Raw genomic sequence first — 19,652 nt, forward strand, 5'->3', positions numbered from 1 at the left:
GCTGCTCTGGTGCCAAATACATAATAAATAAAAGAAAAACAATGTTATTTTTGAAAAGTCGAGAGCTTCCTGAATCCGGCAATACCAAACATCACATGGTTTGATGACGTAGTGCGCCTGGGAGATACCATTCAACAGAGGAGGGGGGGAGCGAGGACGTCGGCATCCTGGTGGAGTTAGAGAGGTTGGAGTGTGGAGGGTTTGGTGATGGTGATTTCTGGTTAAACAAAAAGGATCTTCCTCTTTAACACAAAGCTCTATCTCTGTAGGGATCCTGTCATCATGTTGTCAGACACTGATAATAACAGTCTGAGCCTGTCAGTGACAAAAACACTGTTAGTGAACGGACACTGATGCTGTGAACAGAGTGGTGACATCACAGCCTGATTCACTGCTGCAGACCTTTCTTAATACTGGACACATTTAAAAACTGTTGTCATCAGTCACTAATATACGAAAACATTCAGCTCAAAAATACAGTCATGACCTTTCAGACATGTTGTTAAGACATGTTGTTAAGACATGTTGTCAGCAGGTGTTGCTGCAGAACAGTCTCATTAATAACCAGCAGCTTCTTCCTCTGAAGTCTGACACAGGTTGTAGGCGCTTCTCTTTATCTCCAGAACAAGGACATCACTTCTTTTAAATTTACATTAACCCCCCGCTGTCCCTCTTTGATGTCAACGCTGCCTCTTTCATGGTATTTCTGCCTCACCAGCAGCTCCGTGTTCCGTCCTGCAGATCCAACATGTCTGTTCCTGTTCACGGCACTCACTTATAACCATCCTGGGATCAGAACAAAGTGGTCGTTCCTCTCGTTTTAATTGGATTAAGAGAAGTGCAACAATTGAGTCACCGCTCACACGAGTCTCATCTTTAGTTTCATCATCACCAGGAGACATCCGTCCGATAACCTGCAATATTTCGTCATCTGTTGAGCCGGTCTGTGTCTCCTCTGTGCAACATGCCGTCGTTTTAAAGTCTCACACTTTGTCTTCACCTCTGCCACTGTGTGTTAGCGCCGCCTTAAAGGAACAGTGTGTCAGAGTTAGTGGCGTCTGTCAGTGAGGATTACAGATTACAGATTACAGATTACAGATTACAACCATCTGAAACTCCTCCTGGTCAGAATTCCTTCAGTGTTGATTGTTGAGGAGCTGAATTATCTCTCTTCCTCTCAGAAACACACACACCAGCTGATTCACACTCTGAAGAAAGACGTGTTTTTCTGACGCTGCTCGTCATGCAGGATCTGCTGACGACAGTATTTGACTATGAACACATGAATGTCTCTATCTAGAGTCAGTGTTTGGTTTGTCCGTTCTGGACTACTGTAGAAACATGGCGGTGCAACATGGTGATCTCTGTAGACGTCTCATCCTGAGGGAACGAGAACACATCCATCAGATCAGATCTAATCAGAGCTTTTATTTACTCTGTGTTGTTTCTTGTCGTTCTGCACTGAAGCTTTTAAAGAGAAGTTGTTGAGCACATATGGCGTACACATGTTCGATAACTGCTGACTAATTTCTCATGCACAGATTCAGGACTTGGTCAGAGCTGGGAGTGATGTCACAGCGTTGTAGCACATATTGGCAAACCACAGTGTCGTCAGTAATTCTAGTTGATAACAAACACATCAGCTGTATTTGGCGCATACACACAAACACTGTAGCAACACGTCCACAGGTAGAAGATGGAAGTTCTGTGTGTGCGACTGTTTGAGACAGAAGTGCTAATAAACAATGTTTACCTGCAGCTTCACTGCTGTTGATGTGCAGAGCGGCCATCTTGAATTGTAAGGTTTGATGTTAAAATACTGCAACAAAGATGTCGGACAGTCAAGTAATGTTTGGATTTCCTGCTGTGTGGATGCTCACATTATGACCTTTTGCCAAACTTGGTCATTAATGTCTGTGTCAGACACAGACGACAAAACAGACTTCCTTTTGCGGCAGTATGATAACGCTGTCGGGCGGCGTCATTAAACAACGCCAATGGATGTCATCAGTTTGAAACACCACCTGACAATAACGTAATTTAAGGAGCAGGAAAGTCCCTACAGAGCAGACGGGAGGGGAGGTGGATGGGTCCAACAGACCCTGGACTTTCACTCAGAAGCCCTCTGTTCACTTCCTGTATGAATGTAGAGTCAAACCATGATGATTTCTTTCTAAACCTAAACACGTGCTGTTTTTGCAGAATGAAATAAACATTAATTTGAGGTGTTTTACTGACGTTATAAGTTTATTTAGTGCATCCTATGTAGACGTCACAAGTGGACTGGCAGAGCAGCGATCTGTGACGATTTGGGAGAGAGAATGTGTCGGTTTGCAGATGTTGGGTTTTGTTCTTCATACCTCACGGTCAAGATGTCGTCGGCATGACACGTTTGGAGGTCTTTGGTTTTCACTTTCTTAACAACACAACTGAAATCCAACAAAATATCAACTTCATCTGTCAGATTTCCAAAAGTAGATTAATTTGCATGTATTTATCCAACAGGCTCTAATTTCAGCTCCATCAGAGGCCTGGCAACAGAATCTGAGCTCTCTGATTGGATGTTAGTCACAGCAGGGCTCTCTGGGACTTGTAGTCGACTCCTGAAGATGTTCCAGACACAGTTTTGTTCATTTGGCTTTTTTAATGAAGCAGAAATAATCAGAAGTTATTATAAAGGCAGCACCTGCCCCAGTGTTTAATCATCGGGTCACATTTCTTCGTCCATGAGGAAAATTAAAAGCTCTTTAACTTGCAGAGATTCATGTTGCTCCTGATGTGCTGCGCTCTGCCTCTGCTCCTTCCACGGCCCAAGGTTGTAAAAACTGAGCGTCTAATCAGCATCGATGTGCATTTAGGCTGAAATAATAACAAAATGGCTCCACAGTAAAAATAGATTTTGGTGGCTTTCAGGAATCAAACCTTTTCTGCTGCGGCGGCAGAACGAGAAGAAAGTTCCTGTCAGGACTTTGACTTTGTCCTCGTTGTTAAAAAGTAAAAGCAGCAGCGTCAAGTTCTGAGATATAAATACAAACATTCTGTAACACCACATAATAACATGGAGGCATAAAACAGGCTCCACTGTTAGCGTCAGTTAGTGACGCTTCAACGCTCTCGTCTTACTCAACGTCTCTGCTTCAGATGAAGCCGCTGTGTTTGTGTTTTTAACACGTGTTCAGAGAACTCAGTTAAACTCAGGAAAATATCTAACGTGGCCTCGTTCTCTCCCAACATCATTTTTCTGTGTTTCAACATTTGACGAGGACACTGAGAGCATTAAAAACAGTTTGTAATGTCAGTTAAGTTCCAACAAGCTAACAGGAAGTGCAGCTGTTGTCACCTCCGTCTGTGAGCTGGTCACTGTCCATGATGTGCAGAGATCTGAGGTCATAGGAGACTTGTTGTTGTAAGATCTGATGCTCTGCGTATTTGCCGTCAGCACGTTTTAATAAAAGAAAGACAGCTGACACTAGCGAGCCTCCTCCTTCTGTCTAACGCAGGACACACAGAACACAGAGAATGGATCATGGCCGCTGATGGCGTCATAAACTGTGCATCACTCTGTTGCATCTGCTGTCTGCCCCGGCTCCAGGGCTGATTAACAAAGAACATAAAGTTTAGCAGCTGCGTGCAGTTTGCCTTTTATTTACATACTTTGGTTTCATACTTTTATTCTTCCTTATTGGACTGCAGTGAATCGCAGTTTCCCCTCTGGGATCAATGAAGTATTTCTGATTCTTCCTGAACACGTCAGCGCTGCTCTGCAGTCGTCTGCACGGTGCAATATTCCAGCAGTTATCCACAGCTGGACCGAGAGCACGGCACATTCACACCGTCTGTGTGATGGCAAAATGTGAGAGTCCTCAAATAACGTGTGAAAGCGGTCGGACGTAATGTCTCCATCCAGAGACGACGCTCTGTCTGTCTGTCTGTCTGTCTGTTCCACCCTGATGAACGCTGGGATCGTCTTCATCAGCAAAGACACCAGCATCATCTGAGAACTTCAGTATAAATGTATAAGGAGTATATATATGTATGTGTATATATATTCGTGGAGGTTCAGCGGCTGCAGCAGCTTCACAGTCCTCTGTTGTGAATCTGTGTGTGAGCTGTTGATGAGTCAGCAGGTGTTGAAATGATACAAACAAAAGAAAGGACTCAGCACAGTGGGATGGTCATCTCTCTCTCTGTCTCTCTCTCTGTCTCTCTCTCTCTCTCTGTCTCTCTCTCTGTCTCTCTCTCTCTCTCTCTCTCTCTCTCTCTCTCTCTCCCACTCTCTCACTCTGCGTAGGTTACAACACTGACACATTCTCCTCTGTAAGATCATCTCAGGTAAAGTTGCAGCTTACCTAAGACTGAAGAGTTTATCTTTGTGAAGCAGAGATGATCTCAGGTCACTAATGGATTCAGTGTGAAGCAGCACAGAGAGCAGAGAGGTTCTGCTGTGGTCTCTGGTCCTGGACTGATCTGCAGGTTGAGCTCAAACTCCCCATCCTTTATCTCTTTAAAAGATGTTAAACTCAGAGGCCACGTGCACCAAAGTGTTTTGCACCAAAGTGTTTTTATATGAGGCCAGTGTATTTTTGTAAAGCTTTGCAAAGGGAACACTGTGTATTTACACTGTGCTACAAATACCAGCAGTGTGACGAGGCGCTGGACTTGAACTCTGCACTGAGCGCTGACACTAAGGTGTTTGTTTCCTGAGTGCAGAGAGTTAAGATAGTTTCAACTTTAAGTAAAAACCTTGTGCTTGTCACCGTCACTGCAGCTGTTCAGTCACAGTGACAAATACCACAAAGACAAACCGTCACATCTGACATGTGCTGATCAACAACAACACTGGAGGAGAAACCTGTTAATACTCTGCACACACACACACACACACACACACACACACACACACACATATATATGTGTATATTCAGCTTCCTGTCATGAGCCCACACAGACCAGCAGGTCCGTCCTCTCCTGCATGCTCTGCCTTCGCTTCAACCAGAGAAAATACTAGTATGGGAGTTCCACATCATAACAAACAGACGCAACCAACTCATCTCAGCTGAAAAACTCTGAGGAGCGCTTGGTGTTTTCAGCTTTGGTGGACGCAGCCTACAGGAAGTGGTCACTGCTCGCTGCAGCTGCTCTAATTAACCAACAAACTCCAGACTAAATATGTCGTTAATGCACTGTTTCATTATGTGATGTGTTTTTGACAGACGTGCTGTCGCTGTTGTGACCTGATGTTGTTTCCTGTTTGTGTTTGACTCATCTCATTTGTAAGAGGTTTTAATCTCAGCGTGACTTCCCAGTCTGATAAACGTTGTGACGAGTTGGTGCTAACATGAGGAAGCTAACTGGTTCCTGCTCTCTGTCAAACAAACACAATGAGACGATGTTGCTCCCAAACATTGAAAAAACATCTTGACGCAACGTATCATTGAATAAAATTCTTCTCGTCTCCGAACAGCGTCAGCTGTCAGACTCCGTCAGACTCAGTCAGACTCAGTCAGACTCAGTCAGACTCAGTCAGCTGTCTCCAAAAACAGTTTTATTCTCTTCTCAAAATTTAGAAACTAAGATCAAAAGCTGCAGTGCTATTATTAAAGTCACTGCTCCTTTCACATAAAGTGTAAATCAAATTTTACTTGTAAGCCCGAAAGTCCCCCAGTTGGGAGACGTTGAGAGCGACGTTGCAAACACAGTGTGAAACAATACACTGATCACGAGGAATATAGTGATGTTGCACATCAAATTAAACAGCAGAACCTCGGCTACACGGCTGTAAAAACCCTTTTTACATGCCCCAAACACAGCTCAAACAACAACTAAATAAACAACAACAAATCCAACTTTATACTGCACCGATATCCCGACCCACTCGGTATATTTCGGGCTCTAACTCGACCACGTTATGCAAAACACACGCTGCTACTCTCAAATGAAAGCTGTGTTCACACGTGCACCAAATCACTCTACCACAAACCATCAGAGAGCTACAGCCCAAAGAACAACAGAAATCTTTTCGCCAAAATATATTTGTAATATGTCTCTTACCTTGTTGTTTTTGCCATGAAAAGCTCATTCTGCTGTTGATTCACGCTTCATTCCCATATTACTGTGATGTTGTCCGTCATTCAAATGAATCCGGGCGGAAAACTTGACGGCCGGAGGTTCCGGGGGAAGCATAACAATGACCACTCACAGTCGCCCCACAAGGCGTTCTGCTGACTCTGATTGGCTTACAGTGCTGTCAGTCTCGTTTTGGTGGATATAGCATCATTCTATTGGCTCTAACAAATCAAACGAGGTGTCAATCACTCAAATGGGCCGAGCCGTCGCGGAGATACGGGCCTCCAAAGCTCAGAATAGCAACTGAGGTTCAAATGTAGTAGGTGTGTATTGGTCAGTTTGGAGTGTGAAAAAAACGAAACGGACAGTGTTATGTGTATACCCTAAACATCAGTAGGGATTTACAGGAACAAAACATGAAAGATATAGGATTGTACATGACAAAAATCACATGCAAACATGGAGCAGTTTTGGAGAGCTCGCCTGAATTTTCTGTACTAAAACCTCTGTAATATTGTTCTGCTTCACTTTATCAGAATCAACCTTTGCAGAGTTAATGTTCACATATTGTACTATGATGTGATCGAGGTTTAGAGCTGCAGCTGCATCATTACAAACTGATACTCATCCTGAAAATGCTTTTGTTTTTAGGCGAACCTCAAAATATTTCATTTGTGCTGTGTGCCATCTTCATTTACTCTTCACATATAACACATATATTTACACATCTGAACAAATCTGACAAGTGTTCCCTTTACCATGACACCAGGAGTATTCAATAGACCTTGTGGTTGCAGAGATATATTCATTTCATTGTAGGGATGCAGTTTTCGAGCAGAGGCCTATAAAATAGGCTTAGCTTTGAAAATTAACATTAAATGTCACAGAAGCACCTGACAGGGTGGAAACAGTTGTCACGTCTCTCACTGAAGCAGCACTGTGTCAAAATACTTTACTTTCACTAAGTCAGAGGGTTAGTGTAAAAATGTAGTTAAAGTACCAAATGTAAAAGTACTTATTTACTTATTTACTTTATTCCTGTCATAAAACACAGTATGGGATTACTTGAAGGTAAATTAATGAGAGACTGATTCAAGGTGTCCTCTGCACTGTCAGAGAAAGTGAAAGTAAAATCCAGCCACAGATTCTTGTTTGGACTCTCTCCTTAATATATTTGTGTTTTTTTGGCGCTGTGTCTTTTGGACAGCTGCTGCTTATGAGTTCATCTCGCAGCAGTGCATCAGGGACGTCACTTTAATGTTGCAGCTCTTAAATGGTAACCAGGTGATATCCTGTGAGGTGGATCATCATGTTTTTGTTTATTATCAATAATCTGAATCTGTAAAGTAACTGAAGCTCTCAGGTTAACCACGTGCAGTAAAAGGTAAATATTTCTCTCTGATGTGGAGCAGGCGAAGGAGGAAGTGACAAAACAATGGAAATAAAGTACAGGTTCCTCAGAATTGTACTTTAGTACAGAACTTGAGTAAATGTATTTAGTTACTTCCCAGCGCTGCCTCTCAACCTGTGAAATGTCATTAGAAATATTATCATGTAGAAGTCAGTGATTAGACGAGAGCAGATTGTTGATGTGGAGTCTCTGAGCTCATCTAAAGACATTTCATTAACTCTCATCAACACTTTGTTGACTTGCTCATGTGTCTCAGAAAAACTGCCGCATTTCTTTTCCTCGAGGACAAATACTGAGCAGCAGATTGTGTTGTGGATGTGAGTGTAGATTCGTGATTCAGCAGCATGGACACCCACATCACATCCAGTTTTAGAGTTTCAAAAGTGGAACAAAAACAAAAACATCTATTCTTTTCTCCTCCGTCTCTGCAGACATGGAAGAACACTTTGGATCGATATCCAGAGACGCTGCTGGGCTCTTCAGAGAAGGAGTTTTTCTACAACGAGGACACGCAGGAATATTTCTTCGACCGAGACCCTGAAATGTTCCGGCACATTCTCAACTTCTACCGCACCGGGAAGCTCCACTACCCGCGCAACGAGTGCATCCAGGCCTTCGACGAAGAACTGGCCTTCTACGGTATCGTGCCAGAGATCATCGGAGACTGCTGCATGGAGGTAAACCTCCACTTCCTGTCGAGTGACAGGAAGTGATCTGGTTTAGAGTTTTTAAAGTTGCTGTGTTTGGCACCAAGAAGGAGCCGCTGATCATCACCTCCCTGCTTGGGTCCTGACGAAATTTAAAAAACACGTACATAAAGCAAAGTAAAATGTTCCCAGACATTGTGACGGAGCTAAAAGGACAGATTTAAATTAGTGATGAACATTTATGTCGTGTCTTTAATGAGCAATGCAGTACGTATGAAGACATGCTAGGGCTGAGGATCAAAGCAAATGGCCACTTTAGAATGAAAACACAGACAGTACTTACTGACCCTCGTGCCCACAAGAAGTCCAGTGTAGTTTTAATCCACAAAACTTGTTCGGGGTATCGGAGGATAACAGCTACACTTGAAGTGCACAGAACCCACATTTTGAAAATGTAATAAAACTCAGCTAATGCATTTCAAAAACATCGGAACGGCTCGTCTGTCATAATCCAAGTGCCCTGAAGCCGCAGCATGCAAAACTGACTTGAAAAGACGTAATTTACTCCACTTTTATAGCATCATTGGTGTAAATGACGTCTTTCACATCGCTTTAATTCAAGCAGTCATGTTTGTATTTTAATTTTCCTCTTCCGTGTGTTGCTCAGTGAACTTCTGGGGATGTTTTGATTCCCAGATTTTGCTGCAGAGTGAGCGCTCTTGACTTTCACACTACTCTTTGGCACAGACAGCTGTGGACGTGATGCAGCGGCACGGAGGAGGAGAAACTTTCCACTGTAAAGGCCACAACACACCAGCGGCCAACGCCACGCGTCAAAACATATGCCCCTATTATTTTCATTGTGCAACTCCACACCAGCGCTCCTGAACCGCCGCCCTGCTGCACTTCACGCCTCTGTCCTATTTCCAGCTTCGCCGCCGCCTGAATTAAATTAAGTTCCCCCACTCGCTTTCTGCTTGTACAGACCAGCTCCTGCAGCAGCTCTTCTTCTCTGCTCCTGCACTTTATTTTGCAAAATATTAATAGATGCATATTTGTATTTAACGACCAAATCTCGGGCTCAGTCCTTCGGTCCATTACAGACTTTTACTGTGAAGCAGCTGCAGGAACATGTTGGACATGGACTCACGTCTGTGATCCTCGACGCTGTTGTGTTTTTTGTCGCAGCTCAACACAACAACACGTGATGACGGCTCTGCAGCTGAAACACGTCTGTGTCTAAATGTTGTCGTCTGTATTCTGCAGCGAGTGCCGACCTGTTTTGTTTCGGCTCAACCCAGTCCGGTAAAGGAGGACAGATTCTAATCTTTATAACGCCTACATCCTTCCTGGTGTACTCATGTGTGTGCTGTGACCTTTGACCTTTGATTTCCTCCTAATGCCTGACTGTAGTGTGGCTTGTTCTGCTGCTGCTCTCATTAAGTCTCTTTGGAGAAGAGCATGATCAGCTAAATGGCTACAGTGTAAGAGCAGCGATGGATCTGAGGGGGATTACTAACAGACTCCATGATAAACCTCCGACTCATTAAGACGGCGGTGATGAGCCCTCTGACACAGCAGCGGCTCACATGGAGTCTGATTTAGCTCTTTTATAGCTGCTGCTTTTGGCTTCGTGTTTCTGAGTGATTTCTTTAACGAGCCATAAACAAGTCATTTTCCTGGCCGCTCGCTGTCTCAGTAACAAATCACCTTCAGAGCTCTTTATCTCGCCGTTTGTCACGTTATCCTCGGAGGCTCTCACGTCTTTATATCCTTGTTTTCAGATCTGACCCGTCACTGACTCACGAGCGGCTCGGTGGTGTGCTTCCTCAGATTTGGCAGATTCCATCATCTTCACAAACGTTGATTCAGCTGTGAGAGATTCTCATTTCTGGATTTCAGTTTTTTCACTTGCTCACACTTCCCCCACAGTTTCCCTGGAGAAACGTCCACATGCTTTTTATTTTTATTCCTTCAGTAATTTCACAGGTTCTGCTGCTTTTCTTTCGGTAAATGAAAGAGTTTGGCTCGTTATCCAGGGTTTGACGAAGGACTTTAACGTCCCTCAGATCAGTTTATTAGCGGCTGTGGAGGTCGCTGGCTGCTGCACAAGTTTAAAGTTTAATTTATGACTATATTAGCTCGTTAAGGGCTAACAGGAGAGCTAACCTTAGTGAATCTGACCTCAGAACGATCATTAAAATGACGGAGCTCAAAGTGAGTTATTGGCGTTTTAGTGGAAACTGAATCAGTTTGTGGTGAAGAAAAGGCTCTTAATTCTTTTAGAGGTGTGTTGGTTTATTAATACTGTGCTGGTCCCAGTATCAGCTCACTATCATGTCATGGTTTATCCCTGGTAAAGGTTTATTCTGGGGAGTTTTCCTTAGTGGAAGCGAGAGGTCAGAGGTCAGATAAAGATTGAAGCCCTGAGTAAATCTGTGATATTAGGCTTTATGAACAGTGACTGGAGCTGAAGTCAGCAGCTGACATGATGATCAGCTCACAGGTACAAAACTATCATCATGAAATCAGACTCAGTTTACTGTCAGTAACCACAGACTGTATAAATGATGGATGCAGCTTTGGTGACATCAGCTGTTGGTTTGTGGACTGCAGCTCTGATGCCTCCAGGAGCTGAGGAGGAGCGAGGGGTGGAGCTGAGGAGTGAGGGGTGGAGCTGAGGAGGAGCGAGGGGTGGGGCTGAGGAGGAGCGAGGGGTGGAGCTGAGGAGGAGCGAGGGGTGGGGCTGAGGAGGAGCGAGGGGTGGGGCTGACTCACAGACTGTGGCCACGCCTCGCAGACAGAAGCAGCAACTTAAAGTCATGACAACAAAAATAAAACCAAAATGGCTGAAGCTTCCTACAAACATCAGATTATTTTAACACCTCTCGTCTCAGAGAGGAAAAGCCACACTGACAAACTTTATACTGTCTCAATGTCCTCTTCTCTTTAATCGTCCCACAGACTGTAACATCTGATCAGTCAGCTGCTCTGTGAGACATGGAGCTAACAACCATCCAGTGTGATGTCAGCAGACTGTACGATGACGGCGCCCACTGAATCACAGGCTATGATGTCACAGCTTCACACACTGAGTGATGCTGCAGGGTCAACATACAGGCTCACATTAGTGACATTAATAAAACTATTATTATCATCAATAGAATTAATAAAATGTCTGAAAAAATTATAAAATAAAAAATATTAAATTTTCCAAAAATGTGTTAAAAACATCTGAAAAAAACTGAAACTGTTAAATAATTATTGAAATGTCAGAAAAATGTTGATAAAATTTCCAAAAATTATTATTAAACATCTGAAACAATGGACACTACTGCTGTGTGTGTGTGTGTGTGTGTGTGTGTGTGTGTGTGTTTGCTAGCTGCTGGTAAAAGGTCAAAGGTCAGTGTGACCTCAGAAAATATGTTTTTGTCCATAACTGAAGAATCCATACACTAATTATGATGAAACTTGACACAAATGTCTAACAGGATAAAATAATGAAGGTCAAAAGGTCAAAGGTCAGCTTGACTGTGGCATCATCATGTTTTAACGTCATATCTCAGGAACAGAAGGGGAGACATTTGGTCAGATGCTGATCATGAATGATGTTTAGAGGCGTCACGCCGTTTGTTGACACGCTTCTGAAGTTTGGAACAGTGTGATTGTGGTGCGGTTCAGGTGGAGCTGGGTGGAGGAGATGATGAATTATAAGTTGGCTGATGTCGTCTTCCTCTTCGTCTCTTTGTGAAGGAATACCGGGACAGGAAAAAGGAGAACCAGGAGCGTCTGGCGGAGGACACGGAGGCCAACGAGGCGATGGACGCCCCCCTTCCTCCACACAGCACCTCCAGGGAACGTCTGTGGCGAGCCTTCGAGAACCCCCACACCTCCACCATGGCGCTGGTCTTCTACTACGTCACCGGCTTCTTCATCGCCGTCTCCGTCATCGCCAACGTGGTGGAGACGGTCCCCTGCCGGCCCCCCAAAGGCAGCGTCAAAGACCTTCCCTGCGGGGAGAAGTACCAGCTGGCCTTCTTCTGCATGGACACGGCCTGCGTGCTCATCTTCACCTTCGAGTACCTGATGCGTCTGTTCGCCGCGCCCAGCCGCTGCAAGTTCATGCGCTCGGTGATGTCGGTGATCGACGTGGTGGCCATCATGCCCTACTACATCGGCCTGGTGATGCCCGAGAACGAGGACGTGAGCGGCGCCTTCGTCACCCTCCGAGTCTTCCGCGTCTTTCGGATCTTCAAGTTCTCACGTCACTCGCAGGGTTTGAGGATTTTGGGCTACACGCTAAAGAGCTGCGCCTCCGAGCTCGGCTTCCTGCTCTTCTCCCTCACCATGGCCATCATCATCTTCGCCACCGTCATGTTCTACGCCGAGAAGGGCACCAAGGGCTCCACCTTCACCTCCATCCCGGCCTCCTTCTGGTACACCATCGTCACCATGACCACGCTCGGGTGAGTTGACATCAGTTTAACGTTGTGTGTGATTTTCACCAGCTGCTGTAGCTGCTGATGGACTGCTGTTAATGTGTGGGTCCTTCGCCGTGGTCGTCCTGTTGCGTGTCGGCACACGTGCTGTGTCGTTATTACTGGCTACAGAGGAGAGCTCTACAGTCTGTTTCCACCATGAAAAGAGATGAAGTGTGAAACCGTGTGTGTTTGTGCGTTTGCCTCCCACTCGTTGCTTCTCGAGTACGGTGGTGTATCTTCACCCTGCCGCCGCCCACACACACGCTCGCTGCTGCCATGTGGATGGAGAGTGTGTGTGTGTGTGTGTGTGTGTGTGTGTGAGGATGATGGTGTCTTCACCCTGCAGCTCTCCAGCACTGATCTATTATCTGCTGTTCAAAGAGCCTTTGGAAACATCAGAAATAGAGTGAGTCAGGAAAACTGCCGCCATAAGCTCCGACCGAATCACCATACCGCTTTATAACACACACACACACACACACACACACACACACACACACACACTCACATACACACACACACACACACACACACACACACAGTTGGCGTCGTGTCTCCTCTATATGTCCGTACACTCCTACCTGTCTGTGAATGGAGAGAGTGAGAGATGGAGTGTGATACTGGGAGGTGTGAATGGTGGAGTGTGTGTGTAGTAAACCAGTGTGAAACTCAGTTTGGAGCTTTGCTTTGTTTTGTTCAGAGAAATAAAGAGATGTTGTTTCAGTGAAGTGAAGGGTTAAATGTTTGAGTGTGTCTGTAGCTCTGAGCACAGATCCAGGAACATGGAGGCCTCATTGGACGTTGGATCGTACGTCAGAGGCGCCGCCATGTTTGAGAGGTCGAGACTAACTGTAAACAAATGACAGTGAACAGGAGCTGAGGATGATCTGCATATAAAGTATTGTAACGATTATATTTGTAAACTGATCACAGTGTCTGCAGTTAATTATAATCTATATATTGAGTCTGTAGTGGCTGCTGGACGCTCAGTAGACGAGTGTGTGTGTCAGACTGACAGGAACTGAAATACTGACATGGAGGAAAATGATTTATTGTCATGACGAAAAATAAAAACTCACATTTGTGAAACACGACTTTGGTTTAGGGATGCACGATGATATGACACGTCATCGGTTGATCAGCTTTAAAATGATCAGAATCAGCCAACATGTTGTTTTCTTATTTAGCACAGTGAAACATCACAGACACAGTAAATTCATGTCTCCACCTGCTGGTGGGCCGTCACCATCAGAGTCTGTGTGTATGATATGATGTTAATTCACTACAGAAGAGACTTGATGATGATCACTGACATCAGGTGGGATAAAGTGGACATATTGATATCAGTTATGAGTCAATGAGTGTGTTCACATGGACAGTTTAATTCCATTTTCCTTCAGAATGAAAGTTCATTCCTATTAACAGTGATCTTGTAAACACCTAATTCAGAATGAAAATGGCCAATGTGATTGAAAATTCAATCCGATGTAAGGGGCTGGAATATTCCGTTTCTAATTCCCAATGAAAGAATTTCTCGCACTTGTATACACTCATTCCTCTTTAAGTTCATTCCGGTCTTTCTGCACATGCTCGTTTCCTTGCCCTTCTGGCGCCATGACGTATATAGCGCACATAGCAACGGGCTGAGATAGAGCAGTCGGACTCATTGCACTCACCGGTTTCCATTCTCCACAGCACGGTCTTCTACCTCCCTTCTTCGACCTTCTACCTCAAGCATTAGCAGAACAAGGTTGTTGTCGTACTGCTGCTTCAAGAATATAAGCAAAACAAGCCTGAGAAAGGCACTAAGAACGGCGTCGTCAAGCATCTTGTTATCCGGAGCGAGGACTACAGTACAGTACAGTAACATCCGCCCCGCCCCCTATCCAATCAGAAACCTTCCCTGATAAACTGATCTCCGTGTAAACCCTCATTCCAAATGAGAAGCCATCATGTAACCACACCCAGTCAAGTTGTTATATATTGGATATTGGCAAAAATCCAATATTGTGCATCCATAATTTGGTTTATTTTCCTTGTTAACACCTGTGGAGACGTTCCTATAAAATATAATGTGGCAGTAACATTGAACAACTTTCCACCAGCGAGCTAACACCGTCTGCTTTTTATCAGGTCATTGATCATAACACAATACAGTAACTTTACCCACTGCTCATTTTAACTTGACTTTAGATTGGTTTCCATCCAGCCACGATACTGAAAGGCTTGCTAACATGCTAGCTATGTTAGCTTGAAAGGTGCGTTAGCAATGGCTGATCGCTGGCCGTCAGAAACAAACATCTATGATCCATTATCTGTTTGATGTGTTTCCTTTTTAAAGTGAGCGGTGCTGAAAGTTACTTTATTCTGATATGATAATAAAGGAGTTCATAAACAGACAGTGTTAGCTCGCTAGTGCAAAGTTAGTCGGTCAGTTGTCTACTTCCACATTAAATTATATTCTACAGGGACGTCTCCACAAATATTTAACCAGAGAAAATAAACCAAAGTCGTGTTTCACAAATGTGAGTTTTTATTCTTCCTCATGACAATAAATCATTTTCCTCCATGTCAGTATTTCAGTTCCTGTCAGTCTGACACACACACTCGTCTACTGAGCGTCCAGCAGCCACTACAGACTCAATATATAGATTATAATTAACTTTTTTTTCTACCACACATAGATCATAAACTTGGCGGCACCGCTGACACAGTCAATGCAGCGCCTACAAACAGTATATGTGAGTGAGGAGTCTTTCACACCTGTTTCCTGTTTCCTGTTCACCCTGAGAGGACAGACAGGTCACTCTCTGATTGGACAGCTTATGTTAATTAAAAATCCATAATGTTAATATTGATAAGAATAATGAGGTGCAGATGTTGATTCGTACAGCTGAAGGAAACCTCTGTTAGGACACTTTGGTTATGTCTCTGACACTCACTGGAGGCTTTTATTCTGAAAGGTCCCTTCACTTCCTCCATCAGCTCCTCGTTGTTTCTCCTCTCCTCTCCTCTCCTCTCCTCTCCTCTCCTCTCCTCTCCTTGTTTCCTCAGTCTTCAGGTCCATTAGTTATCAGCGGGGAGAGGCCGACCTCTAAATGGATTCTCCAGGCAGAAAAACACAACTCAGGCTTTTACCTCTCCTCCTCCTCCTCTTCCTCCTCCTCCTCTCCTCCAGCTCTCAGCTACTCCCTGTTTCCTTGTGGGGAGTGTCCCTCTGTTTGTCCTCCCCTCTCTTCTCTCTTGTTGCTCGTATTGATCATTGATCAGAGCTGATCAGATCCAGATGTGGTTCCAGATACATGAGATCAGTTCGTCAGAGTTTCAGTTTGATCTGATTAATAAATGATGTAGCGTTCAGTTGCATCACGTGGAGCTGCAGAACAGTCACTGTTTTAAATCTCTGAATTATTCAAGCTCACTGAGAAACGTTTTTTATATAAATCCAGCCGACAAACAGACAAACATCAGTCTGCCCTGTCACTAACTCAGGTGGTATCTGTGTTACCTCTCTGATGTTTCATGGGTGTCGGCCTGTCGGATTGTATTTGTGTTTAAAATATGTCAGCAGTGGTGCCCCAGCCCTCACTCTTTTCACTGTATTGAAAGTCGTGCTGTTTGGCTTTCTAAATGTTTATCAGACCACAGATGACACAAGGAATAGCTGTTATGAACCGCTTCGCTCCCCGCCGCTGTGTTCTGATTCCCTGGGAGGAGAGCAGGCAGACAGACCTTCACTCAGCAGCTGTAGCTGCTCAAATTCAGCTCAAACCCTCCAGGTGTCGGTGTCACAGCGAGCTGGTGTCCAGCAGCAGTGTCAGGTCTAACCTGTGTAACAGCAGCAACAGAAAGTTTTCTGATGTGGTGGGGAGGCGGGGCTGTCCGGTCCCTCTGAGCTGGAGTTTGATCTGACTGGATTCAGATGTCTGCAGCCACTGACTGGAGGCCACGTTGGAATTCCACTGGATGTGTGTCCGTTGCATAACGGCAGCGCTGGTTATCTGCTGCATGCTCCACTGTCCGTCAACACCCACCGGCTGCGTTTGCTGTGTGGAGCGGTGCAGGTCCGCTGGACAGCGGGAGTCATGAGGACCCACGAGATCTCGCAAATTCACTCATAATCGCGTGATATAACAAGATATAGTTTCTATAAACAGAACCACAAAACCAGAGGAGTAGTAGGAAGACATCTGGGTGCACCTCCATGATTAACATCTCCTCGTCCATGGTGTCAACGGGGTGAAATGACGTCTGGAAACCTCTGACCTGTTGACTTCAGGCCTGCCTCTGCCCATTATGACGTTTTCAAGGTGTAGTGCAGGGAAATATGATCCGCGTGAACACTGTGTATTTTATTTTGAAAATTAACCGGATGTTTTATTTTGTTTCTGTGCACGACTTCCTGCCCCGCACGATCTGCTCTGTGCTGAATTGTTGTGTTGTGCTCCGGCGTCCGGCAAAAATAGAAATTCTGCGTATCTGTTCTGGAGGACATTGACTAGAATTGAAGTGGATCGGCTCCGCTGCCGCTCCGGAGTGCAGACGCAACCAACACACATTTGGTGGAATTTGGGGGTCAGTCTGCGGAGCTGCTACCACTCTTCTCCCAGTGAGGTGGTCTGTAGCGGCGGGGAGTGAGGCGAAGGACACGTTAGCTACGTAAACACGAAGCTGCAGCTGTTAGCCTTTAGCTTCTGTTAGCAGAAGGCTAAACTGTTAGCAACAATTTATTTCAATCTCTGAAACTCTTTGCTGACTCGTGTTTGATTTAGTTTATTGTCAGACTCTGATCCGTCCATCTTGGTTTTTGGAGGTTGCAGTGCAGGAAGTTGTTTTCAGTGCTGGAACAGAAACAGTCTCTGCAGGATTCTCCTCCTCTGAATCAGACGTTCACCGTCTGAAGGGACGACAAACATCTGCAAACAGCCAATAGGAACGCTCTCTGCCTGAAATTACCTGTGATTGGACAAAATCTCCTGAAAACAAGAGGAGGAGCAGGAGCCAAGTGCTCTGAGAGAAAATTTGAGTCACAGTATTCTCAAAGCTTATTATGGGATGTTTGCCCAGTGATGTCAGAATGAAACTTCCTACTCCAGCTTTAACTAGTCTCTGCACACACACACACACACACACACACACACACACACACACACACTCAGTCTGTGCTGCGTCTGATCATAAATGTCACAGAACATCAGTTTATTTAAATCTATTATTAAATATCTGCCCTCATCCCAGAGCAGCAGGAAACACACAGACGTATCCAGACGGTTGGCGTGTTTGTCGGTGTCGGTCACTGGAAGTCACTGACCAAGTGCTTCAGATTGAGACCAGGTTGTCCACAGTTTGTCATTTTGGATCAGAGCTGAAAACAGTTTAAAAATCTGCAGATTGTGTTTGGGCCTGGTCATCAGATGTGTGATGTGTTCAACAGAGGAGCGCACAGTATGAACACGTGCACGTGTATGAAATCATCTCTGGATTTAATCTGATATGAGACACTTGAAATGAGAGTTCAAAGTATAAATGACTTACTGAGTGAAAAGAAGAGATTTAGGCCTTTTGTTGTTTTAGAGAAAAGTGAATTTATAAAGCAGCTGTGGATACATGCTGTTTTCACCTTAATTCTGTTTTCAAAATGAACCATCTTAGACCCTTTTCCCGCCAAAATAAGCACATATATGCAGGTTGTTAGACACGGGAAAACACGCTAAAAATAGTTGGTAGACTTCCGTTCCGTTGCCAGTAGACCTTTCTGTTTTTTGTTTTTATGTCTCTGTGCCGGCGATAGACCTGAGGCACTGTGTTTCTGAGCTGTGCACCTGTCCCATGCTGTTGAACACAATATCTCAAGAACAACCTGACGAAATTTCCTCAAATTTGACACAAACGTCCACCTGGACTGAAAAATATACTGATCAGAATTTTGTGGTTGAAGGTCAAATTCATTCACTAATTCTGACCAAACTTGACACAAATGTCTAACAGGATAAAATAATGAAGGTCAAAGGTCAAAGGTCAGCTTGACTGTGACATCATCATGTTTTAACGTCATATCTCAGGAACAGAAGGGGAGACATTTGGTCAGATACTGAATTGGTGACTCTAATCTTGAAACTGTGCTGATTGTATAGATCTTCTGTGTGTGAAGCATCCATGTTTTCACTGACATGGATGGAGACTGTCAGAGACACTGGACTGGTGGGCGGAGTCATACAACCACAGGGTGGACTGGTGGGCGGAGTCATACAACCACAGGGTGGACTGGTGGGCGGAGTCATACAACCACAGGGTGGGACTTCTCATTTTTGTGTGTCACGTTCAGCATCACAAACAAACCAGAAAATCAGTCAGGAAACAGTAGAGAGCAGCATGGAGGCCAGTGAAGATGTACCCAGCGTCACCTTGTGCAGACTAATTTGGAACAACTAATTGTTGACGGATCAGCTTCAGTCTCTAAATGAAGGAAATCATTCTGACACTGATGGATGATTTAGAAAATGATCGTAAAGTTTGTTTATAGTTTTTTATTTCCTGGTTTCAGAGGAGACTTTCAGTTTCCTGTCACGTTTCAGATGGCGTTTAAACGGTTTTACAGCGTCATGATGGAGAAACATTTATCCATTAAATTCAGTTTAAACCATTTGTTCTTTTTCTGGGTTTTCTTCTCCACTCTATCCTCCTCCTCCCACCCCTCTCCTCTTCCTCCCTCCTCTTCCTCCCTCTCCTCCTCCCCCTCTCCTCCTCCTCCCTCCTCGACCTGCTCATCTGTTTCTCTTTGTTCACTTCGTTATCGTTGTTTTTCATCATGTTGCTTTTATTGCTTTGCTGCTGTGTTTTATCACTGTGCAAATAAACTAGGAGTGAAATCATAAACCTGCTGCAGCCCCTCCACAAGCAATGTGTGTGTGTGTGTGTGTGTGTGTGTGTGTGTGTGTGTGTGTGTGTGTGTGTGTGTGTGTGTGTATGAGTGTGTGTGTGTGTGTGTGTGTGTGCGAGAGGAAACATAATCTGCTGGAGCTCGTTCAGAGCTGCTGCTGCTTCCAG

The 19,652-nt window shown here is 44.6% G+C and overlaps 1 protein-coding gene across 1 annotated transcript in view; it reads left to right on the top strand.

Annotated features, from left to right (window-relative positions):
* kcnd1 (potassium voltage-gated channel, Shal-related subfamily, member 1) overlaps positions 1-19,652 on the top strand; it is a 96,488-nt gene that overhangs the window by 17,417 nt on the left and 59,419 nt on the right. Inside the window, exons 3-4 of the mRNA XM_050064460.1 lie at positions 7,909-8,154; positions 11,878-12,590. Of these exons, the coding sequence (XP_049920417.1) occupies positions 7,909-8,154; positions 11,878-12,590 (959 nt within the window). The remainder of the gene's footprint in view (positions 1-7,908; positions 8,155-11,877; positions 12,591-19,652) is intronic.

The sequence above is a fragment of the Epinephelus moara genome, chromosome 16 (assembly GCF_006386435.1).
Source record: "Epinephelus moara isolate mb chromosome 16, YSFRI_EMoa_1.0, whole genome shotgun sequence".
Classification (NCBI taxonomy): domain Eukaryota; kingdom Metazoa; phylum Chordata; class Actinopteri; order Perciformes; family Serranidae; genus Epinephelus; species Epinephelus moara.